At 42.8% G+C, this 25335-nt stretch overlaps 1 protein-coding gene across 1 annotated transcript in view; it reads right to left on the bottom strand.

Annotated features, from left to right (window-relative positions):
• Positions 1-24441, bottom strand: part of Fbxl17 (F-box and leucine rich repeat protein 17) — a 490002-nt gene extending 465561 nt beyond the window's left edge. The window contains exons 1-2 of the mRNA XM_041631789.1: positions 22909-24441; positions 11991-12113 (exon numbers count right to left, since the gene is read on the bottom strand). Coding sequence (XP_041487723.1) covers positions 11991-12113; positions 22909-24000 — 1215 coding nt within the window. The 5' untranslated portion in view covers positions 24001-24441. The remainder of the gene's footprint in view (positions 1-11990; positions 12114-22908) is intronic.
• Between the last annotated feature and the right edge of the window lie 894 nt (positions 24442-25335).

The raw sequence follows: 25335 nt of genomic DNA, 5'->3' as shown, positions 1-25335 counted from the left end.
ATATAAGGGTCATACCTAAATATAATAAAAGCTATTTACAGCAAGCTGACAGCTAACATCAAATTAAATGGAGAGAAACTCAAAGCCATCCCACTAAAATCAGGAAACACGACAAGGCTGTCCACTGTCTCCATACCTCTTCAATATAGTGCTTGAAGTTTTAGCAATAGCAATAAGACAACATAAGGGGATCAAGGGGATTCAAATTGGAAAGGAAGAAGTGAAACTTTCATTATTTGCATATGATATGATAGTGTACATAAGCGACCCCAAAAACTCTACCAAAGAACTCCTACAGCTGATAAACACCTTTAGTAATGTGGCAGGATATAAGATCAACTCCAAAAAATCAGTCGCCCTCCTATACACAAAGGATATGGAAGCAGAGAGGGAAAACAGAGAAGCATCACCTTTCACGATAGCCACAAACAGCATAAAATATCTGGGGTAACTCTAACCAAGGAAGTGAAAGATCTGTTGGACAAGAACTTTAAGCCATTGAAGAAAGGAATTGAAGAGGATACCAGAAAAGGGAAGGATCTCCCTTGCTCTGGGATTGGGAGGATCAACATAGTAAAAATGACAATTCTACCAAAGGCAATTTATAGATTCAATGCAATCCCCATCATGGTCCCATCAAAATTCTTCACAGATCTTGAAAGGACAATAATCAACTTTATATGGAAAAACAAAAAACCCAGGATAGCCAAAACAATCTTATACAATAAAGGAACTTCTGGAGGCATTACCGTTCCTGACTTCAAACTCTATTACATAGCTACAGTAATGAAAACAGCGTGGTACTGGCATAAAAATAGAGAAGTCGACCAATGGAATCGTATAGAAGACCCGGATTTTAACCCACAAACCTATGGACACCTGATTTTCGATAAAGGAGCTAAAAGTATACCATGGAAGAAAGAAAGCATCTGTAACAAATGGTGCTCGCACAAGAACTGGATGTCAACATGTAGAAGAATGAAAATAGACCCATATCTATCACCATGCACAAAACTCAACTCCAAATGGATTAAAGACCTCAATATCAGTCCGAACACACTGAACCTGATAGAAGAGAAAGTGGGAAGTACCCTACAACATATGGCCACAGGAGATCGCTTCCTATGTATAACCCCAGCAGCACAGACATTAAGGGCAACATTGAATAAATGGGACCTACTGAAACTGAGAAGCTTCTATAAAGCAAAGGACACTGCCACTGAGACAAAAAGGCAACCTACTGACTGGGAGAAGATCTTCACCAACCCCGCAACAGACAAAGGTCTGATCTCCAAAATATATACAGAACTCAAGAAACTAAACTTTAAAATGCTAATTAACCCAATTAAAAAATGGGGCACTGAACTGAACAGAGAATTCTCAACAGAAGAAGTTCAAATGGCCAAAAGACACTTAAGATCATGCTCTACCTCCTTAGCAATCAGGGAAATGCAAATTGAAACAACTTTGAGATATCATCTTACACCTGTCAGAATGGCTAAAATAAAAAACACCAATGATAGCCTTTGCTGGAGAGGCTGTTCAGGAAGGGGTACCCTCATCCATTGCTGGTGGGAATGCAAACTTGTGCAACCACTTTGGAAATCAGTGTGGTGGTTTCTCAGGAAATTCGGGATCGACCTACCCCTGGACCCAGCAATACCACTCTTGGGAATATACCCAAGAGATGCCCTATCATATGACAAAAGCATTTGTTCAACTATGTTCATAGCAGTATTATTTGTAATAGCCAGAACCTGGAAACAACCTAGATGTCCTTCAATGGAAGAATGGATGAAGAAAGTGTGGAATATATACATATTAGAGTACTACTCTGTGGTAAAAAACAATGACTTCTCAAATTTTGCATGCAAATGGACGGAAATAGAAAACACTATCCTGAGTGAGGTAAGCCAGACCCAAAAAAATGAACATGGGATGTACTCACTCATAATTGGTTTCTAGCCATAAATAAAGGTCACTGAGTCTATAATTTGTGATCCTAAAGAAGCTAAATAAGAAGGTGAACCCAAAGAAAAACATATAGTTATCCTCTTGGCTATGGGAAGTAGACAAAATTGCCGGGCAAAAAATTGGGATCTTGGGGGTGGGGCAGGATGGGGGTAAGGGGAGATGGGGAGAGAAAAGTGAGAAGGGGAGGATGGGGGGAACCTAGGGAAACAGGATGATTGGGAGAAAGGAAGGTTGGATAGGGGAGCGGGGAAGCAAATATCTTAGTTAAGAGAGCCACCTTAGGGTTGGCAAGAAACTTGAACCTAGAGGGGCTCCCAGGTGCCCAGGGCGATGTCCCCAGTTAGCTCCTTGGACAGCTGAGGATAGGGAACCTGAAATGATCCTATCCTATAGCCATACTGATGAATATCTTGTATATCACCATAGAACCTTCATCTGGTGATGGATGAAGATAGAGACAGAGACCCACACTGGAGCACTGGACTGAGCTCCCAAGGTCCCAATGAGGATCAGAAGGAGGGAGAACATGAGCAAGGAAGTCAGGACCACGAGGGGTGCACCTACCCACTGAGACAGTGGGGCTGATCTATTGGGAGCTCACGAAGGCCAGCTGGACTGTGACTGAAAAAGCATGGGATAAAACCGGACTCTCTGAACATGGCGAACAATGAGGGCTGATAAGAAGCCAAGGACAATGGCGCAGGGTTTTGATCCTACTTCATGTTCTGGCTTTGTGGGAGCCTAGCCAGTATGGATGTTCACCTTCCTAGACATGGATGGAGAGGGGAGGACCTTGGACTTTCCACAGGGCAGGGAACCCTGACTGCTCTTTGGACTGGTGAGGGAGGGGGAGAGGAGTGGGTGGAGGGGGAGAGGGTTGAGAGGAGGGGGAGGGAAATGGGAGGCAGGGAGGAGGCAGAAATTTTTTTTTCAATAAAAAATAAAAAAAAGGAAGTGAAAATACAAAAAAAATAGATAGTTCTGACATGGAGAAAGTTAAAAAGTTGAAATCAAGCTACTTAGGACAGATTCTGGAAAGTTCAAATACAAAATTCATTTCTAAAGAAAAGCCAAAATATCCTGTCCAAGAGTATTCTTCAAAATAATTAATTATTATAAATATTTAAGTATTATACATACCTATATTGCTTAGCTAATTTTCTAAAGCCAAAAAAATGCAATTTTTGTTATCCTCTTCCCCAATCTCTATTTCTCTGGCTCATTGTATTTAAAGAAAACAGACAATAGAACGGAAATAAGCATTTCTAATTAGGCTGAAGAAAAATGGTGAGGAAAACCTCAAAGCTACAGGATCACATACCGTGTGTCTCCTCTGAAAACTCAGGGAGACATTTCAAGAGTTCCTGGCAAAGACATGTATTTTTTAATTATCTTCATTGGTTACTTCTGAAAATGACATAAGAAAGGAAATGTCATGTCCTCCAGAAGTTTTAGAACCTAGGAAATGTTTTAAATATCTTAATAGTCACAGATTCTCAAGTTAATGTCTCTTTTACAGTGTAATCCCCTCCACCATTGTAGCCGGCTATTATGCAGAGAATGGAAGGGAAGTGATATTTGAAAGTGTCCCAGAAAACAAAATGGTAGAAAAAGATGGAAAGAAAAAGGACACCATACAGGAAGTAATAGGCAAAAAGAATTGTGAGATGAGTGTGAAACGGAAGGATAAGGGGTTGTAGTGGTGAAGTCAAAAAAGTAGGGTTAAATTTTGAAAAGCTATCTAGTATAGTTTGCTAAATGGATGTAAGACAGAAAACTAGTGTCCAGAATAATTCTAAAGTTATTTTTCTTGAGCTATAAGCTAAGGCATCCAATTACATACACAAAGAGATATGGAGGAGCCACTAAGGAGGTACTCAGTTATGTATATGTATATGTATATGCAAGTACTCAGTTATGTATATGTTAATTTGAGGTAAAAAGCTGCATGAATTCTTCAAGCTACTTCATTTGTGCTGTCTGGCTGCATCTACCGTTCAAATCAGGAACTGAAAACATTCATGCTACACAAAATACAACAGACTTTTTAGAAATGTGAGGATATGGTGATCTCTGTAATCTCTCCCTCTCTCTTCCTGTATTTATGTGTGTATGTTTAATAAGCAGAATTTGTTATGCATTTCTATTTCTGTGATGTATAGTATATAATAAAGACAGTGACATCAAAAAAATATCGCCATCAACAAAATCTAAATTAACAGGAGATAGCAATCACTCGTCATTAATATCCCTTAATATAAATGGACTCAACTTACCTATAAAAAGACACAGGCTAACAGATTGGATATGAAAACAGAATCCATCCTTCTGCTGCATACAAGATATACACCTCAATTTCTGTTGCAAGGAGCCACTTGTTTGTCCTGGCCACCCGGCTAGCTTAGCCCCGAAATAACCACATAGAAACTGTATTAAGTAAATCACTTCTTGACCCAATAGCTCTAGCCTCCTATTGGCTAAAATTACATTTTAATTTAACCAATTTCTATTAATCTGTGTATCACCACGTGGCAGTGGTTTACTGGCAAGATTCTAACCAGAGTCTGTCTCAGGCAGAGGATCCATGGTGTCTCTCCAACTCTGCTTTCTTCCTCACAGAATTCAGTTCCGTTTTCCCTGCCTACCTAAGTTCTGCCCTATCAACAGGCCAGGGCAGTTTCTTTATTCATTAACCAATGAAAGCTGCACGTAGACAGAAGGACCTCCCACACAAAACCTCAAACACAGACATCGCCTCAGAGGAAAGGGTTGGGAAAAAAATTCCAATTAAATGGACCTAAGAAACAAGATGGTGTAGTTATCCTAATATCTAACAAAATAGATTTCAAACTAAAATCAATCAAAAGAGACAAAGAAGGACATTTCATATTAGTCATAGGAAAAATCCATCAAGAGGAAATCTCAATACTGAATATCTATGCCCCAAATACAAGACCACCCTCATATGTAAAAGAAATACTTCTAAAGCTTAAATCATGCATTAAACCACACACATTAACAGTGGCAGACTTCAACACTGCCCTCTCACCACTGGACAGGTCAGTCAGACAAAAAAATGAACATAGAAATAAGAGAACTAACAGATGTTATGACTTAAATGGACTTATCTATAGAATATTCCATCCAAACACAAAAAAATACCTTCTTCTCAGCACCTCATGGACCTTTCTCAAAAATTGACCACATACTCAGTAACAAAACAAACCTCAACAGATTTAAAAAAAAAATATTAAATAACCCCATGTATCTTATTAGATCACCATGGCTTAAAACTAGAATTCAATAACAATACTAATTCCAAAAAAAACCCACCAACACATGGAAATTAAACAATGATCACCTAAATCATCAATGAGTCAAGGAAGAAATAAAATGAAATGAAAATGACCACACAACATACCTAAATTTATGGGACACATTGTGAAGTAATAAGGGCGGCAGGGCTGCGTTCTCAGCACCCCTGGCCGCCTGCCCGGCTAGCTTATGCCCAAAATAATTACACAGACACTGTATTCTTTTAATCACTGCTTGGCCCATTCTCTTCTAGGCTAATTCTCACATATTAATTTAGCCCATTCCTAATCATCTGTGTGTAGCACCCCAAGGTGCGCTTACCGGGGAGATTCTAGCCTAGTCCATCCTGGGTCCGAGCTTCATCCCGGGAGCAGGGCATGGCGTCTCTCTCAGGCGTCTGCTCCCGCGAGGAAAGCGGTCGAGTCTCCGAGCTCACTTCCTCTTCCTCCCAGCATTTTGTTCTGTTTACTCCTCCCACCTATCCTCTAACCAATAAAATGGGCCAGGGCAGTGCCTTTATTAGCCAATGACCTTCCTCCATCATTTCCCCTTTTTCGGTTTAAACAAAAAAAAAAGGATTTAACATAGCAAAATTACATATAACAAAACAGTTATCAAGTAAAAGTTACAATAATCTTTATCATAACTAAGGAAAACTATAACTATAACTAACTATTCTTAACTCCATCAAAGACTCCAGAAAGATATAATATTACCTAAGTAAACAAGAACTAAGAAACTTTTAAAACTCTAGAAATGACAGAGACATCTCGCTGCCTGGACAGTCACCCAAAGTTCCTCTGTACCGTTGGGGCATCCATCTTCAGCCTTCAGGCCCATGGTATCCAGCAGACATTTCCATAAAGCAGGAAAATTCAAAGTCAGTTCAGTCACTATCTGTTGTGTCCTGCAGAATGTCTCGCAGACTCTTTCATGAATCAGGAACCCCGAAAGATCATCTCACCTTAGGCAAGTTCAGTAGTCCTCTCTCTGCGGGTTCTCTGTTTCCAGTTTATGCAATAGTCCAGGCAAGAGCAGTTTCTTGCCCAAATGGCTATCAAACCCCATAAGGTGCCTCTTCGATGCCCATCTTCCTCTTGAAGTAGATTGGTGCTGCCAGGAGCAGAGTGTCTCATTGTCATGAAAAGTCCTCAGTTATTAAAACATTAAATGTCCTATTCTGTAATCTTTGAAAGACACGAAGAATGTCTATCTAAAATATATCTCTATATATCTAGAAAATCTAACTAACATGACTACAAGCTTTACTATTATTGATGATTATCCATTAACAACCTATATTTCTCAATTATACAGTACATATTTTAATGAACTACACAATCACAATACCTTAATCAAAATCAGAAACACTTATACATATAACAAAATTGACCTTAAATTTCTATCAATAAAGCAAAATCTATACTAATGTAAATTATTCATATCTATATCATATCCCCCTTTAAATGTAAAAGAACATTTATAAACATTTTTTGGGAATTTGGGCGCAGTTATTTCTCTCCAAACTGCTTCCTGCTGAATGGGGGCGTCGTTAATTAGGTCTTTCATGGTATAACCTGTGTGCTAGTTTCATCTCAGTTGGCTGTTGAGCAAAGCAATTTTTTGAAGGCGTTCACACCAACCCTTCAGGAGGGCGTGGTCCATCATACCAAATCGGAATAGAAGAAATGAACAGGGTCTCATCCTCTGTGAAAACAAAATAAGAAACTCCTTTCCAAAGCATCATGTCCTTAGATCCAAATTTCAAAGTCAAGGCATCAAAATATCTATGTCGGATTAGTTCAGCAGCATTTATAAATAAATATCTTTTAGCAGCTGTTGCTCCTTCCTCAGCATTCAAACAATTCAAAGAGAGCATAATAGCATACAGTATCAAGATTCTCTGTGTATTTTCCATCTTTGTACAGCTTTGTTTTAACCTCTATTTCGTTTATTTTTACTTTTAACTTTTTGCTTTTTGAGACAGGTTCTCTGTATCTTTGACCTGAAGTAACTCTGTAGACCAGGCTGTCTTTGAACTCTCAGAGATCCGCCTGTCTCTGCCTCCCAGGCATTGGGATTAAAGGTGTATACTACTACACCTTGAACTCACAGAGATCTGTTTGTCTCTGCCTTCTAGGCACTGGGATTAAAGGTGTGTGCTACCACACACAACAACTCTCTTCCCTTTTTTGTTTTTTTACTTTAAGAACTTCAACTTTTAGTCTGCATATATTTTTAACACACTTTAAACCATTCAGAAATTTTCTCTGTCTTTGAATCTCTCTTTACTGTACTTTGAATCTCTCTTTTTCTGACCACATGAATCTTTAATTTACCAAGCAATCTCAGTAGGACTAAAGGCGTGGCTTTGCCAGCTAGATCCAGTCCATTCCTTAGCTTTCCAGCCTCATGGCGGATATACAGGCTGTAGCCATGTTTACTGCAACAACTGTATGGCATTTCAAGGTCCCTGCCAGCAAGTGAGCTACAACAGACAACACTCAAGTCCTCTCTCGGTAGCCGGCCCTCCTACCTCAAATAGTCAGAGTTTGCCCTGGCAGGACAGCCCAGAAAGCTGGCATTTTCAAACGGCACAGCTTTTTTCCTGCTACGGCTGAAAACCGAAAAGCATGTGTTCAGCTTTTCGTCAACATCATTTAAGTGTTTCGTGTCAGGACCTCTTAATGAGCTGCAGGGTTTTGTAGCTAAAGCTGAGTCAGGAAGCTTCTCTTAGATGAGAGCGCTTGCTTGCCTCTAGCAAGCAGAGTAGAACCGAGAAATGGCAGCTACCAAGAAAACATGCTTTACTCTTTCCCAAGCTTTCTCAGGCTTTCAGTGGATTCAGTTGTCCACACGTCTGGGTGCCATCTGAAGTAATAAGGGCGGCAGGGCTGCGTTCTCAGCACCCCTGGCCGCCTGCCCGGCTAGCTTATGCCCAAAATAATTACACAGACACTGTATTCTTTTAATCACTGCTTGGCCCATTCTCTTCTAGGCTAATTCTCACATATTAATTTAGCCCATTCCTAATCATCTGTGTGTAGCACCCCAAGGTGCGCTTACCGGGGAGATTCTAGCCTAGTCCATCCTGGGTCCGAGCTTCATCCCGGGAGCAGGGCATGGCGTCTCTCTCAGGCGTCTGCTCCCGCGAGGAAAGCGGTCGAGTCTCCGAGCTCACTTCCTCTTCCTCCCAGCATTTTGTTCTGTTTACTCCTCCCACCTATCCTCTAACCAATAAAATGGGCCAGGGCAGTGCCTTTATTAGCCAATGACCTTCCTCCATCAACATTGAAAGCAGTGTTAAGAGGAAAGTTCATAGCACTAAATGTCTACATAAAGAAGCTAGGAAAACCCCATATTAGAGAATTAACAGAACAATTGAAAACTTTAGAACAGAAAGAAGCAAACTCACGTAAGAGAACTAGACTGCAGGAAATAATCAAATTGAGAGCTGAAATCAACAAAATAGAAAACAAAGAAAACAATACAAAGAATCAATGTGTTAGTTCTTCCAAGAAAATCAACAAAATAGACAAACCTTTATCCAAACTAACCAAAAGCAGAGAGATAATATCCAAATTAACAAAATCAGAAATGAAAAGAGGGATATAATAACAGATACAGAGGAAATCTAGAGAATCATCAGGTCATATTTGAAAACCTGTACTTCACAAAATTGGAAAACTTAAAGGAAATGGATAACTTTCTGGATAAATATCACTTACCAAAATTAAGTCAAGACCAGATAAGCAAATTAAATAGACCTATAACTGCTGAAGAAATAGAAACAATTATCAAAAGTCTCCCAACCAAACAAAAGACTAGGACCAGATGGTTTCAGCTTAGAATTCTACAAGATTTTCAAAGAAGAACTAATACCAATACGCCACAAATTGTTCCACACAATAGAAACAGAAGGAACATTGCCAAACTCTTTTTATGAGGCTACAATTACCCTGATACCCAAACCACTTAAAGGACATTGCTAAGAAAGAGAATTACAGACCAATCTCACTCATGAACGTTGATGCAAAAATACTGAAAAAATACTGGCAAAAAGAATCCAAGAACACATCAGAACCATCATCCACCATGATTAAGCCGGCTTCATCACAGAGATGCAGAGATGGTTCAACATACCAAAATCTGTCAACGTAATCCACCATATAAACAAAATGAAAAATAAAAACCACACATGATTATCTCATTAGATGCCAAAAAAGCTTTCGACAAAATACAACATGCCTTCATGATAAAGTCTTGCTGAGAGCAGGGATACAAGGACCATACATAAACATAATTAGGGCAATATACAGCAAGCCAACAGCCAACATCAAACTAAATGGACAGAAACTCCCAGCAATTCCACTGAAATCAGAAACAAAGCAAGGTTGTCCACTCTCTCCATATCTATTCAATATAGTTCTTGAGGTCCTAGCTACAGCAATAAAACAACAAAAGGAGATCAAGAAGACACAAACAGGAAAAGATAAAGTCAAATTCTCACTATTTGCTGATGATACGATAGTTTACATAGGCAATCCAAAAAAATTCTACCAAGGAACTTCCACAACTCATAAACACTTTCAGTAATGTAGCAGGATACAAGATTAACACACACACACACACAAAAATCAGTAGCCCTCCTGGGCACAGATGATAAATGGGCTGAGAAAGATATCAGAGAAACATCACCCTTAACAATAGCCACAAATAGCATAAAATATCTCAGAGTAATTCTAACCAAACAAGTGGAAGACTTGTATGACAAGAACTTTAAATCTTTGAAGAAAGAAATTTAAAGAAGACACAAAAAAGTGCAAAGATCTCCCATGCTCTTGGGTAGATAGAATTTAACATAGTAAAAATGACAATCTTACCAAATCCACAGATTCAATGCAAAATCCCAGCAAAAATCTTCACAGACTTTAAAACAGTACTCAACTTCATATGGAAAAGCAAAAAACCCAGGATAGCCAAAACAATCCTGTACAATAAAAGAACTTCTGGAGGCATCACAATCCCTGACTTCAAACTACTACAGAGCTACAGTACTGAAAACAGCCTGATATTGGCATAAGAACAAACAGGAAGAACAACAGAACTGAATCGAAGACCCAGATATTAATCCACACACCTTTGAACACCTGATTTTTGACAAAGGAGCAAAAAATATCAAATGGAAAAACGAAAACACATTTAACAAATGGTGCTGGCATAACTGGTATCAACATGTAGAAGAATGAAAACAGACCCATATCTATCACCATGCACAAAACTCAAGTCCAAATGGATCAAAGACTTCAACATAAAGCCAGCCACACTGAACCTCATAGAAGAGAAAGTAGGAAGTACACTTGAATGCCTTGGCACAGGAGACCACTTCCTAAATACAACACCAGCAGCACAGCCACTGAGAGAAACAATTAATAAATGAGACCTCCTGAAACTGAAAAGCTTCTGTAAAGCAAAGGACACAGTCAACAAGACAAAACAACAACCTACGGAATGGAAAAAAGTCTTCACCAATCCCACATCATTGAGAGGTCTGATCTCCAAAATACACAAAGAAAAAAAAGGAAAAGAAAAAAAAACAAAATACACAAAGAACTCAAGAAATTGGTCATCAAAAGAACAAATAATCCAATAAAAAAAAAACGGAGTACAGACCTAAACAGAGAACTCTCAACAGAGAAATCTAAAATGGCTGAAAGACACTTAAGTAAATGCTCAACATCCTTAGTCATCAGAGAAATGCCAATCAAAACATCCCTTACAACTGTAAGAATGGCCAAGATCAAAAACACTGATGACAACTTATGCTGGAGAGGTTATGGGGTAAAGGGAACACTCCTGCATTGCTGGTGGGATTGCAAGCTGGTACAGCCCCTTTGGATATCAGTGTGGCAATTCATCAGAAAATTAGGAAACAACCTTCCTCAAGACCCAGCAATACCACTTTTAGGTATATACCCAAAGGATGCTCAACCATGCCACAAGGACATGTGCTCAACTATGTTCATAACAGCATTGTTTGTCATAGCCAGAACCTGGAAACAACCTAAATGCCCCTCGACCGAACAATGAATAGGGAAAATGTGGCACATTTACACAACAAAGTACTACACAGCAGAAAAAAATAATGACATCTTGAAATTTTCAGGCAAATGAATGGATCTAGAAAGCATCATTTTGAGTGAGGTAATCCAGTCCCAGAAAGACAATTATCATATGTACTCACTCATATGTGGTTTTTAAAACATAAAGCAAAGAAAACCAGCCCACAAATCACAATCCCAGAGAACCTAGACAATAACGAGGACCCTAAGAGAGGCATACATGGATCTAATCTACATGGGAAGTAGAAAAAGACAAGATCTCCTGAGCATGGGACCTTGATAGAGGGTTGAAGGGGAGGGGAGAGGCAAGGAGGGGAGCAGAGAAAAATGTAGAGCTCAAAAAAAAAAATTAATTAAAAAAAAGAAATCATCTTTTCCACCGTGAAATGTAGTTTTCAATTAAACTTATATATACACTGTGTGTGTGTGTGTGTGTGTGTGTGTGTGTGTGTAACATTAAATTTTTGGAAAATTGTTTAAAAGCATACCATTGTAGATTACAGTCTTCTGAAAAGAGAATAAAGATGTTTATTCAATGAGAAGGGCAAATAAGGGTTTTAGTAGAATTCATCTCCATACCTGCTGACGACTGCTAAGATCCAGCTGCTTCCAGAACTGGAAATCCAAACAAAGGTCACGCCAGTACTTGCAGACCAATGATGCAGAAAGGCAACGTTCATCCAGGGACAAATTGGAAAATATCTGTGAATTACAAAAGGAACCATGCATGTGCTTAATGTTTTCCAAGGCATAGCAATATGACAAACTTACAGGCTGAAGGACAATCTTGAAAATATATTGAATACAAGTGAGCACCATCAAAGTCAGTCAGAGACTATCCTACAGAACAAGAAGTGTGATGACAGAGGGGCCAAGAACAGGAACTGGCACTATCTTTTAGGTAAGGAGAGAAAAGAAAACAGAATGATACTAATGTCTGTATTTTTCTCTTCCCTTATAGTAAAACATATTACAAGGACAAGCCAACAACAAATGAAACACTGCCTAGGCTAACGGAAGAGGAAAGACTAGGGAGTAAAGACATAAAGAGTCCTCTGAAGCTTTTGCCTGACCTTGGGAGCATAAGAACTTTTAGACACAACTTAAGAAAACTCAGAAGTAAACCATGAGAGGTACTGTACCTTATGGTACCTCCTAGACACTCATAACCCCTGCCTAATGCTGAGGGATACAAATCTAATGCTGGACATCCCACAAAACATCTGCTTGAGACTTCAAAGGTTCAAGGTCATGAAAAAAAACAAGGAAAGATGAGAAACTGTTATATTCCAGAAAAGTCAAACAGAAACAGGTTCTAGTGCAAACCCTGAACTGGATACTGGACAAAAAACAGGAAAGAACATTATCTAAGAAAGTGACCGAATCAAAATAAAGATTAATTTGTAATTATGAGTAATATACCAACGCTGCTCCATAGTTTTGGCAAATGTACTTGCGGAATGTAAATCAATAAAGTTAAGGGAGACAAACTGAGTGCAGAGAGGAGGGGAACCTCTGTACTGTATTGTCTTTGTACTTTTTCTATAAATCTAAAATCATTCCATAGAATACACATTGCACATCTTAAATAGCGCAATAAAAATAAAGCTACTCCAAGGTGCAGACCTACTTTAAAAGAACTTAAAAGTCCTATGAGGAAAGAAGTGCTGGAGCCAGGATTAGGGTCCAGGCAGGTCTTTGAAGATGTTGGAGACACGTCAACAAATGACAGGATGTAGGAGATACTGAGTTGGACCAATTATCAGAAACACTTCAAAGCCAATTGATAACAATGGAAACCAAGCAGATGTTAGACGATATAAAGAAATTAGTTTTTACTTTTCTATATTATAATTATATTGATATTTTATTGTCTCTTTTATTCTCTTGCTTATGAGAAATTCAATCGAAAATTATGTTTTTATATTCACTGAAAATTTTTTTGAAAAGTTTAAAAGTTAAAACAAGATAAGCATAATATTGCTGAATTCTGGATAAACAGTATTTAAAGGGTTTGATTTACTATTCTATAGAGACATTTCATTTGTATTTTAATAAATAAAGCTTGCCTGAAGATCAGAGAGTAAAGGAGCCCCACTGGTCTGTCTTACATACCAGGCAGTGGTGACACACACCTTTAATCCCAGTAGACACACTAGTTTGCCACAGACACCTGGCAGTAGTGGTACACACCTTTAATCCCAGCACTAGAGAAGTATAAGATGGGAGAAGACCGCTCTCAGGCTCAGTCTCATTCTAAGATTCCTAGAGGCAGGATCACTATTTTTGAACTGAGGTTGAGGTAACAGCCAGTGGCTGGTAGCTTTGCTTTTCTGGTCTTCAGGTTGAACCCCAATATCTGTGTCTGAGTTTTTATAATCATTTTTCACTATTCTCTACTTTGGCTCATATGTAAAAATGTTCACAAAAGTAAAAGTTTTAAAACAGACTTTTAACACAAGTCCCTTACCTTTAGGCTTGAATCACGTCTTTACCATTTATTATAGATGCTTAACCTCTTGTATATCATTCTTAAAATGGGAATAATATAACAATTATCTAGTAGGGTAATTATGAGAATTAGAAAGCATGGACAGTTTCCACACTGTTGTCTGAAATAAGGTAATAAGTATATAAACCGTTTCTGCCATATCTTTGTCTTAATAACTTACCCCTGTACAACCAAGGGCTGTAGTCTCCAAGCTATACTATACATCTAAGCACCTCGAGCCTGGGAGAAACCACTGTCGTGGCTGTCACAAGCATTGTGCATTCCACAAAGGGTGTAATGGAAAGCACGGAATATGCCTAAGTATCTAATGAAAGTGGCTCCAATACCAGCAAAGAAGGAGTAAGCTAAGCTCCTGCCTGAGCTACTTAAAAGTAAAAACCGATTGACAAACTATGAATTCCTTCTAATCTGCTTTCTCTGTGTCCCATGTCTTCTGTATTGGCTTTCTTTCATTTCCTTCAACTCACAATGTTTCCAGTATTCTTGTGATGTCTTCTTGAGGAATGGTTATACAGAGGTATGAGATTGTTAGTAAAACCTATTGACAGCAGCTGAGAGCAACTGCCTCAAGACTAAAACTTAAAAATGATAGAATGCAGAGAAAGCAAAACTAGGAAGGGGCTGAGTTTTCTACTTGTTTGGTTGGTCTCTGCCTGAACCTTTTACTCTTCTGCGTGGGAATGAGTGGCACCTGTGTAGACCTGCACAGCAGACAACAGGGAGAAGGCTGTCCTCTTTCCAGCCAGAGGACCCAGAAACCCGGCCTGCCAAAGAGTGCTCGCTTTTCTTTCTCTTCTCCTTTATCCCTACTGTTCAATCCCAAGAGCTGCCTCTGTGGCCAAGCTGCAACATGACAGCTAAGCAGAATCTTAATACTCCAAAAGGAGCGTGTTTCTAGCCAAAGAACCAGAAGAGAGAACTCTCTGACCTAAGAGTTCTGTGGAGCCACAAAACTAAATTCATCATGAATGCAATCTCAAGCACAAAAAAAACTATACAACAAGCCAGATCTACAGCTCTGGCAGAAACTCCATCTTCCAATCCACAAAAGTAAGCTTCACTGGCACACACACTTTGCAAGACTGTGTGACAATAAAATTTTATGAAACCTGGCAGTAGATTTGCCTTGCCCCCGACTGTGTTTATGAAACCCATGTTATAGTACACATGCACTTAACGCTATGAATTCCTGCTACCCTACATTAGATGTATCCAATAATGTTTTCTGCACTGATTTTCATATCCTTCAATTCACAATATTTCCAATACTCCTGTGATGTCTTCCTTGATGAATGGTTATTCAGAGGCACAAGACTGTTAGCAAAATATGATAGAAAAGTTCAATCCAAAAGTCTATTCCCTCACAAAACCTGACAAAACTGTTAACAATTCTATTAAAGTTTAATAAACTAGTAAGTGGTTCATTTTAAGCAAGGAAAAATGATGTGGGAGTGTCATATATCAATCTGTTGATTTCATTGGTTAAGTAATAAAGAAACTGCTTGTCACTCATAGGTTAAAACATAGGTGGATGGAGTAAACAGAACAGAATGCTGGGAGGAAGACGAAGTGAGGTAAGACGCCTCAGAGAGACACCATGCTCCCCTCTCCCGGGCAGACGCAATAGCTCTGCTCTCTGAGGCACACGCGATGAAGCTCCGACCCAGGATGGACGTAGGCTAGAATTTTTCCCGGTAAGACTGGTGCTACACAGATTATTAGAGATGGGCTGATTGGGATATGAGAATTAGCCAGTAAGGGCTAGAGCTAATGGGCCAAGCAGTGTTTAAAAGAATACAGTTTGTGTGTTGTTATTTTGGGGCATAAGCTAGCCAGACAACCAGGAGCTGGGGCAGCAGGAACGCAGGCCCGCAGCTCCTACTACAGAAAAAAGGCGGTCCAAGTTTCAGCATGAAGGCATCTCTGTCAGAGGCTTCGGGGGCTCTATACAACATGGAGCCATGATCTCAAGAACAACTTTGGAATAGTCAATAAGAAAATTGGCAAGCACAAGCAGCAACAGTATATACTAAAGGGGAGGAACTCTACTTCTCAGAACTGCCACATTGGAATACTCACACTGCCAACTTTAAATATAGCACACAATCAAATATAAGCAACGTGATAAAATACATCTGTATAAGTGAGACATCGAACAAGAAAAAAAGAGAATCACTGGGAACTGCACACAAAGAAGCCTAAGACAAACACAACAAGTCAACAACTAACGTGTACCCAAAGACCCAGGGGGGAACCATGAACAAAGAGCTAACAGAGAGCTTGGGATGGGCCTCAGTGGTAAAACACACGCCTACTGTATATGGAGCCCAGAGTTCAAGACTCAGCACAGTAAAAACAGAAAAAGAATCAAAGTTAACAAACCCAGAGATGTCCCATCAGAGAATACTAATAAAAAGTAGAAATTACAGAAACAGAAGATCCTGGAACCAAATCACATCATAACTGAAAGGAATATTTCATCATGAAGATCGACAGGTAACAGCAGAGAGAGCTTCAGGCAAAGCAGCCCCTGCACGACCACTTCTTCACCAGGACTTATTAGCTTAAAATTCACTTGGGAAAACTCAAAATGTTACAAACAAAACTGCCTTCAAAGAGGCCAGAAATAAAAATGTAACCATCCAGAGCCTACTGCTGGCTTGCTCTGCAGAGTCTGTGACACCTGTCGCCTACTGATAACATAGGATCTTTGAGTTCAAAAATACTAAGTTGAAAATGAATTTTAAAAAACCATCTTAAATTATTCTATAAATTTGGGAATAACAAAGCACTTCCTAACTCAGCTATGATATCAAAGACAAACCAAAAACAAAATTTTTCTTTCTGGAAAAATGTATAGACTAAAGTCCATCATGAATGTTGGTAAAAAAAACTTTTTAAAAAATTAATGAACTATGTGACTGGAGAGGTGGTTCAACAGTTAGAACATAGTGCTCTTTCAGTGGAGCCAGGGTTAACTGCCAACACCTACATGGCAACTCACAACCATCTATATATAGCTCCAGCCCCTGCAGGGCCTCTGAGTGTACCAGACATGCATGTGATACAGACTTAGATGCAGACAAAATACCCATACACATAAAATAAATAAAAACTGATTTTAAGAAACCAGATCCAGCAACACAGTAAAAAGATCGCATAGACCATGGATAAAAGACTTTTTCTAAAAAGGATGGGCCAACATCTGAAAAAAAAAAAAATCCATATAACATACCAGACCAATAAATCAAAGCTTAAATAAAAATAACTGTCCCAACTCATGCAAGAAAAGGCACTTACCAAAATAACACTGTTTCTCGATTAAGACAGTCTACAATCTAGAAATAAGAGTGCTTTTTCAATTTGAAAAATGAGCTCCGCATGGCCCCAAGCTGATGTTACACCTGAACTGTGAGATTTCTCCCAGAGGTCAGGAACAAAACAAGGATGTACATTACCACTTCTATGTAATACTCCACTGGAGCTTCTGGCCAGGCCAAATGAAGCAAGGAAAAAAATAAAACTATCTGTTCCAGAAGGGAATAAAACAATCAGTGGCTGGAGACATGGACCAGCACCTACTGTTCCTCCAGGGGCCCAGGGTTCAGCTCCCAGCTCATTGGACCCAACACTCTTTTCTGACCTCCACAGGTGCCTGCACATACACATGTTACACACAGAGAGACAAATAAATAAAACAGAAATTTTTTAAAAAGTTATCTAAGTCAGGTGGTGGTGACACAGGCATTTAATCCCAGGACTTGGGAGGCAGAGGCAGGTGGATCTGTGAGAGTTTGAGGCCAGCCTGGTCTACAAAGTGAGTTCTAGAACAGCCAAAACTGTTACACAGAAAAACTCTGTCTCAGGAAAAAAAAGTTACCTAATCACAGATGTCATGATGTTAAACAAAATAAATCAAAGAGAAAATAAAAGCAAAATTTGGGCTAATAATCACATATTTTTGATACTAGTATTGGAAAGATAGAATTAAACAAGTTCTATCTACAATAGCATCAAAGAGAGTAAGATTCATAACTTTTCTTTCATTATTGAGATTTCCCACCAGTTGAGTCAATGTGCCAATATTCTTCTCTAAGCATATGAACATTTCCTTTTGTTCTTTCATTCACATTGTTCTATTTTACTCATTGTAAACCATTTATAATGGTCTTTTTGAGGTCTTTGTAAGGTCTATTTGGAGCTACTTAGAGTCAGTTTCTCCTGCTTTCTTTTCCCTCAGTCTGACTCACATTCTTTATACTCTTCACATCTCAAAACTGTTCAAAACTAAGTATTTCAGGAAATATGGTAGCGATAATAGAATCGTACTCTTTGATTTCTAACTTGCCTGCTCCTTATCTCTGGTCTCTGTGGTACAGGAGTCTGAGTGGTCAGTGTCCTCGTGTCCTTTAGCTTGGCTTTCTGGGAAGTCAGTGTCTCAACAGCTGTTTCAGTGTCTTGGAAAGTTTGCTGAAAACTCTGTAGCCTGCTCCTCAATCGGCTTATGGGTAGAAAGGCTCAACCAATGTGGTCTTTTGTTTTCTGAGATACGGTCTTAATCATGTTGGCCTCCAATCTGATTCTCTGACCTCTGCCCCCCAAGTGCTAGAATTACTGGGATAACTAGCTTAGCCAATTTCTCCAGCTACCTTGATCATTCCTTCCTGCCAGCCCTTCATACATTCATAGTTTTACAGTAAGGCAGGATGTGTGGAAAGATTATGTCTGCACGGTTCTCTCACTCCCACGGTCTACTTCTTCCATTTTCAGCTCCTCTCCCACTCCTCGAGTGGCACTACATCTTCAGGCCAGCGTTGTGTGAGCTTCCCTTGGACTGCATTTTGTTTCTTCCTACCAAGTCTCTGCCTTTAGTTGACAAGTCCCAAACTGAGTTAGACCTCTGGGTAGGTCACACCAGGAGCACTACCCTACATGTTACAGAATTCCACTATTCCTTTGACTCTTTAACAGAGTTTCCTGAGAATAAATGCATCCCAGTACCTGTCCTTTATTTAATTCTAAACCCCCAATTGGGGCAATTTTGTTCTTTTTTGGAAAGGACACGCTACACTTAGCATGTCCCTCTAGCAACTTTAAGTTATATGGATATTTTTAAGCTCATCCCCCTCACTTTACAGATGAGAAAATAAAGATTCAAGGAGATGAAGTCATCAGTATAAGGTTTTAAAGGGCTGGATGTTTTCTTTTCACATTTCATTTATTTGTGTGGGGGGTAGATAGGCACGAGAGTGTAGTGCACAAATGTGTGTGTGTGTGTGTACACAAGTGTGTGTGTGTAGGTCAGAGGACAACTTGCAGGAGTCCCTTTCCTTCTATCATGTGGGTCGCAAAAACTGAACTCAGGTCCTTAGAGTTAGCACTTACTCAGTGATAAGTGCTTTTACTGGCCGAGCCACCTCAGTGGCCCTGACTCTACAGTTTCAAAGGACTAATTTGCTCTTTGCATGATCATGGGTGCCAAGTAGCACCTGACTGGTACTTCTCCAGTTTTGTCTCTTTTAAATGACACTTTTGATACACACACCACTGACTAAATACATGTGGATTTAGGTTAGCTTTGCTTAACAATGTGAAAAGGAATTAATAGGCAGGTGATAAAAATAAACAAGGATACCTGGGAAGGTTGAGCAACTTCTTTAGATTCTACTATGCTAATGTGGGGTGCTTCTTAATCACCCTTTCTCCCCCATCTTTTCTGCAACCTGAAACTCAAGGCTCAACAAAGACTAGAAGGAACCCCTCTGGCAGCGTATAAAACACGACTGACAGAATTCTTCAGGCTACTGCACTTTTTGGTAGGCTGATAACTTAAGACCACCTAGCACACTTCAGAAAGGAAATATCATAAACCTGGCTTCCTAAAACCCTCCAGCTTCCCTCCAGAGAAATGTCTCCCATGAAACTGCCTTGACCACGAAAGCAGCCCGCTGGTAATAACTCTACTGAACTAAACGTCCCCTCCACTGACACGAGAGTGAAGGGACTGCAGAGAAGGTCTTCTAGTGGTGGAGAGGCTAGGTCTCCCGCTTCCATTTCAGAAAGGAACAGGCTTGCTAACAGAGCAAGGTAACAATCTAGACCTAAAGCAAACAGTACCTCTCGTATTGAGCGTGTATTTCAAGGTAGCCATTCATGCAAAGAGGAAACATGTCAGGAAAATTGCTGCACAGTGGTTACAGCAAAGCGCAAGCTATGACTTCAGTATGCAGAAGGGCTTGAAGTAGTAAAGGCAACGAGTAGCAAAATCCAAGGCTAGTTTGATTCAAAACAATCCAGAAACCAAAGCTCTAAGAAAACTGCTATTCCAGGGGTGACCTTAGAAGAGCGAGGCTCTGCTCCGCACACATCTTATAAAGATCACAATACAGCCCCACACTGTAATAAATCGGCCTCAGACTCAATGGCTTACAAGGTGTCTGCAATAAGCAAACAACTCCCCTATTCAGGAATGCCTTCCATAAACTCTGTGAGAGAGTATTCAAGTTCTCATAACAGTCTGTTCAAAGTCTGTCTACAGCGGGAAAACACACTAGGCTGCAGCTCAGGGTCTGCCATTCGCTGACATGTCCTTGGATGAGACATTTCTCCTCTATTTCTGTATTTATTAAGGGGTGGGAGTGAATAGAGGGTCTCAACAATCACTTCTTGTTCCTGACTTACCAAATTACGATTTCCAGGAATGCTTATTTCAAGAAAGAAGTTCCAATTTTTAGAGCACCAATTGTTACCAAAGGCTTCTAAATTGCCAAGCACATACTCTTTAACCCAGAATCCCACTTCCTTGAAACCTAGCCTCGAAATTATTTCAAGGGGTATATAGATAGCATCTGCACACATTGTTCTAGTAGAAAAAATAAAGCCGGAAATGTATCTCTCAATAGAAGGCAATATGAGACTATGGGATACTAAGCGGTAGTTTAAAATGAAGGAAACTAAATGATTCAGAAAAAAAAGACTTCCAAATCCACTAGCCACAAAAATTACAGCACACAGGCATGGGGGAGGGGGCGTGTACACAGCTCTTTCTGCAATAAAGGGAACATTCTATACAGCACAGTCCAATAGAGGAGGCACTAAGGACATGTGACTACAGATTTCTGAAATCTAACTCTCATAATTGAAAAAGTGAATTTTAAGTTTTACTTAACCATTGCAAATGTCAATACTTGTAGCTAGCAGCTAACATACGGATGGTATGGATCTAGAAAAATAACCTCAGGTGTTACCAGTGGTCATTCTACCTCTGGGAGACAAGATGAAACGGCGGGATAGGGCTGAAGCAAAGCAAGCTCTGTCTTAGTTGGCAATGCTGGAGCACTTCGAAAAAAGGCACAGTTAGCACTAAAATAGATAAATAAGAGAGTTAGCCTCGGTGATGTGGAGCCTGTAACTCCAGCACTGAAATGCCTGAGGCAAGAGGAGCAACAGTCTGGAGGCCAGCCTGAGCTACACAGTGAGACCCTGTCACAATAAACCGAAAAAGATAAGAAATAAGTAATTTATTATCTTTTCTTCGTGATATAAGAGCCCAGGTAAAATGAGAAGAATACCCAGTTTGTCTCAGTTTGCATCTACACCTGTCAAATAAGAAGGCAGCAATGAGAGAAACTTCTACTAAATGTTTGTTGATCATTTATTTATCCACGGCAGCCAGTGATGCAAAGGACTCGGGGAAGTTCCCTCTGCCCTAAAGCGCATCCTCTGAACACACACACAGTAATTACTCCTCTAACCTGCATAACGATTAAAGCATTACACTTGACACAGGGAATGGTCAACTTGCCCACTCTTTTGCTGTCTTGTTCACAAGAACATCGAAGTCACAGGGAAACTGATCCAAACACAGAAGTATGAATGTGCAGAAAGTCTAATCAAATAAGGGACACTGATGTGACAGTAACAACTGAAAGTCATAGCAGTCACCTCAGCAACAAGAGTAGCCCAATTCTCCTGAAGGTTATTTCTGGCTAGTCTCATTTAAATAGCATCCACACTGAAAGGGGCGTGCTGCTAACAAAGACAGAAAGCAAGGGGGAAAAAGAAGAACTTAATACAAATTCTATCACGAAGTTTGTCCTTAGCACTGACAAAACTGGAACTTTTTACTTGGTGATTTAAAGTGGCACAAAGTTCCCAGCAGGTACTTGAACTCTTCACTCACCCAACGCTCAAGAAGGAAGGACTTCTGATTTGTGGTAACCCTTGTTTGTATAGGAAGGTAAAGATATGGGAAGGAAAAACAGCATAAACAACAGGATGGTTGGGCTTGTTTTGTTTCAAGTCAAGCTAGCCAAAACTCCCTAGTTCACGACCCAAATGTGTCCTTCAGTTTACGGATGTGACCTTGAAGGAATCATTCAACCACTTCAAGTCCAACTAGACTGTTACAGCTTCACAAGAGAAAAAAAAAAAAAAACTCCTGTTGCAGGCACACCAATGTATGCCATCTGCTCCAAACCACTGAAACGTCAGTTTCTTTTTCTTATAGTACGTTATTAACAGGACTTATCTCACAGCATCAACCTGAGAAATCCATATACAAAGCTCGCAGTGACTGGTCACGGTAAATGCCTCCCAAGTTATTGCCACTTAGGAGCAACTATCAAATTTGCAAACTTTTAAACACCAGGATGTAAAGCCGAGACCCACTACATACAAACTGCTCAGGAATGCACGTATAGTCCACAGAAATTTAGTAGTTTCTCTACCGGGGGTTGCTAACGCAATCCACGAACCACGAGTTGTACATAACAGACCTAAGCTACTACAAGGCATTCAGCAGACTCCAAGTTTCTCTACTTCAAAACTAGGCTGAAAGCTCAGGCCCCACAGGCTTCCCAGTCTCCCCTTCCGGCGTCCCCCGGCTGTCAGGGAACCCCCCCCTCCTTTGCACACAGGGGGAGGAGAGAGCGAGCGAGGCGGGGAGGACAAGCTAGCATCCCTGCGCCACTCGCCCAGACCCACCTTAAGCAGGATGGACGGCGGCAGTTGGTTGATGTCTGGGATTTCGGGGGGCGGCTCCCTGTGACAGTCGCAGGGGTTTCCGTGGGGCTCCTGACAGTCCGCGTCGCCACTTTCTGGCTGCTGTTGCTGCTGCTGCTGCTGGGTGGACGAGGGGGCGGTGCCCCCAGCTCGGACAGCGTCCCCGGCGGCCTCGATGGGGGCACACTCGGAGGCGGGAGAGGCGGGCGCGGGGCAGAGCGGCGGCGGTGGCGGCGGCGGTGGCGGCGGCGGCGGCGGAGGCTGCTCCGGGGCCTGGCAGCAGCCGGCATCGGGCGGCCGTGGCGGCGAGGCCCCTCCCCCCGCCGGCCCTCCTCCGCCACCGCCCCCACCGCCGCAGCCCCCGCCGCCGCCGCCGCCGCCACCGCAGCGGGGCTGCTTGCAAGGGGTGCAGGCGGGGACCCCGGTCCCCTTCCGCTTGCAAACCATCTCGAGGACGGTGGGGGACTCGGCCTGCGGCGGCGGCGACAGCGGCCCCCGGAAGAGCTGCACGGCGGCCGACGGTCCCAGGAAGCGCACCGGCCCCACGCCGGCCAGGAAAAGGCCCGGGCCCTGCTGCTCCCAGGCGGCGGCGGCGGCCGCGGCCAGCCCCAACTCCTTGCAGCAAGACGCTGGCGACGAGGAGGCGGCGGCGGCAGCAGCGGCAGCGGCGGCGGCCGAGGACAGCAGGAAGCGGCGGGCGGCGGCGGCACAGTCCTCGGCGGCCAGGGCCGCGTAGCGCCGTGCCAGGTGCTGCGAGGAGGCGGCGGTGGCAGTGGCGGCGTAGGCCCCGTCCCGCGGCGGCGGCGGCGGCGGCGGCGGCGGCGGCGAGAGCGGCAGCTCCTCCTCTAGGCCGGCGGGGGCGGGCGCGCCGGGGCAGTGCACGATGAAGCAGAGCATGCAGGGCCCGCGGAAAAAGCAGTCCCGGCTCCGGGGCGCCGCGGGCTGCGGGGTCGCCTTCGCCGGAGTCCGGCGGGGCAGTCTGAGGAGAGGGCGCCGGCGGCGACACCAGCTGCAGCAGCGAGGCTTCTTCTGGCTCGGGCGGTTACGCGGCTCCTTCGAGAGAAGGTGGCCCATATAGAAGGCCCCCGAGGAGGGCGAGCGGGACGGGGCGGGAAGGAGGCCCGAGGGGCGGGCTCCGGCGGCGGCGGGGCAGGCCGCTGGCTTGGCCGGGCCTCTTGCCCGCCGCGGGGTCGCCCGCGCTGCGCACCCGGCACACGCGACGGCGGCGGGGGCGGGAAAGGAGGGAGGGACGGCGTCAGCTGCGGGCCGCCGGAGTTGCCCGACGCGGGCTACATGCTTGGCCCCGGGGAGCCGGGAGAACCATGGGCGCGAGCTGTGGGGACGCGAGGGAGGGAGCGGGTCTGCCGGGTGGGCCGGCCGGTTCAGTCAGTCAGGCAGCGCAGCGCCACGGCGGGGGCGACGCCGGCCCGCCTCGGACCATTTTAACTGCGGCTCGGCCGGCGGCGCGCGCGCCCGCGACACGACTCGCTGCCGCAGGAGCGCGCGCCTCCCCCGCCCCCCCCACCTCCGGGAGGGGGCGGAGCCGGGCGCGGGGGCGCGCGGGGGCTCACCCGGGGCGGGAGCAGCGGGCCCTCGCGGCCGCGCGCGCGGTGACGAGGACGCGCGCAGCCGCTCCACGCGCCTAGGGTGCTCGGAGGCCTCGGGGTGCACGCCCCTCTCCAGAGGCGGGCGGAGACGCTTCCGAGCCAGCTGTGCGACATCCGTTTCCCCAGCCGCACTGACGTCCCGAGGTGTAAGTTCAAGAGCTTTCATTGGTCGGGCACGGCTTGGCTCTTCCCCCTCACTTCCCACCCCACCTTCAGCCCTGACTCAGAAACTGAGGCCAGTTGGGAACCCGAGTGCCAGTTCTCCCGGAAAGGCGATGGAGAGCCCTGAGAGAGTGATACATGTTCCGCCATTGGGTGATGGGCAGGACCCGTTAGTTGGATAGTTGTGCGACACCACTGGTTCTACTCATTTGTCTAGGTACCTGTTGCACACTGCTGCCATTGCACTCCCATGGCACGATGAAGGCACGGATCAGGTTACCTATACAGGCTGGAGGGTAGTTTCTCGAACACAAGGAGTAATCCAGCATTGCAGACTTTGAGCTCAATGTTACTGTTGACACATTGGAAATCCAGTCTGGCCAGTATAGAGAGGTTAGTGCGGTGCCCGTATGACAGACGTTAGTGACCAAGGTGGGACAGTAAGCTTGCGGCTGACCCTTTAGAAATCTTAGTTACACTGATGCTGGACAGATACGGTCGTAACAGGTTCGCTGGTATGGAGTGGTTAGCTTTCACAAGGAGGAAGTAGGAAAGGCTGTGTTAGTCTCTTCTGCGATAAGGATACCACACACTGGTGAAATTATAAACAATAGTTTATCTGGCTCTTGGTTCTGGGGGC

The sequence above is a fragment of the Microtus oregoni genome, unplaced genomic scaffold (genome assembly GCF_018167655.1).
Source record: "Microtus oregoni isolate MIOR12 unplaced genomic scaffold, Mior012 000038F_ref0000394, whole genome shotgun sequence".
Classification (NCBI taxonomy): Eukaryota; Metazoa; Chordata; class Mammalia; order Rodentia; family Cricetidae; genus Microtus; species Microtus oregoni.
This window is presented reverse-complemented; position numbering and strand designations above follow the sequence as displayed.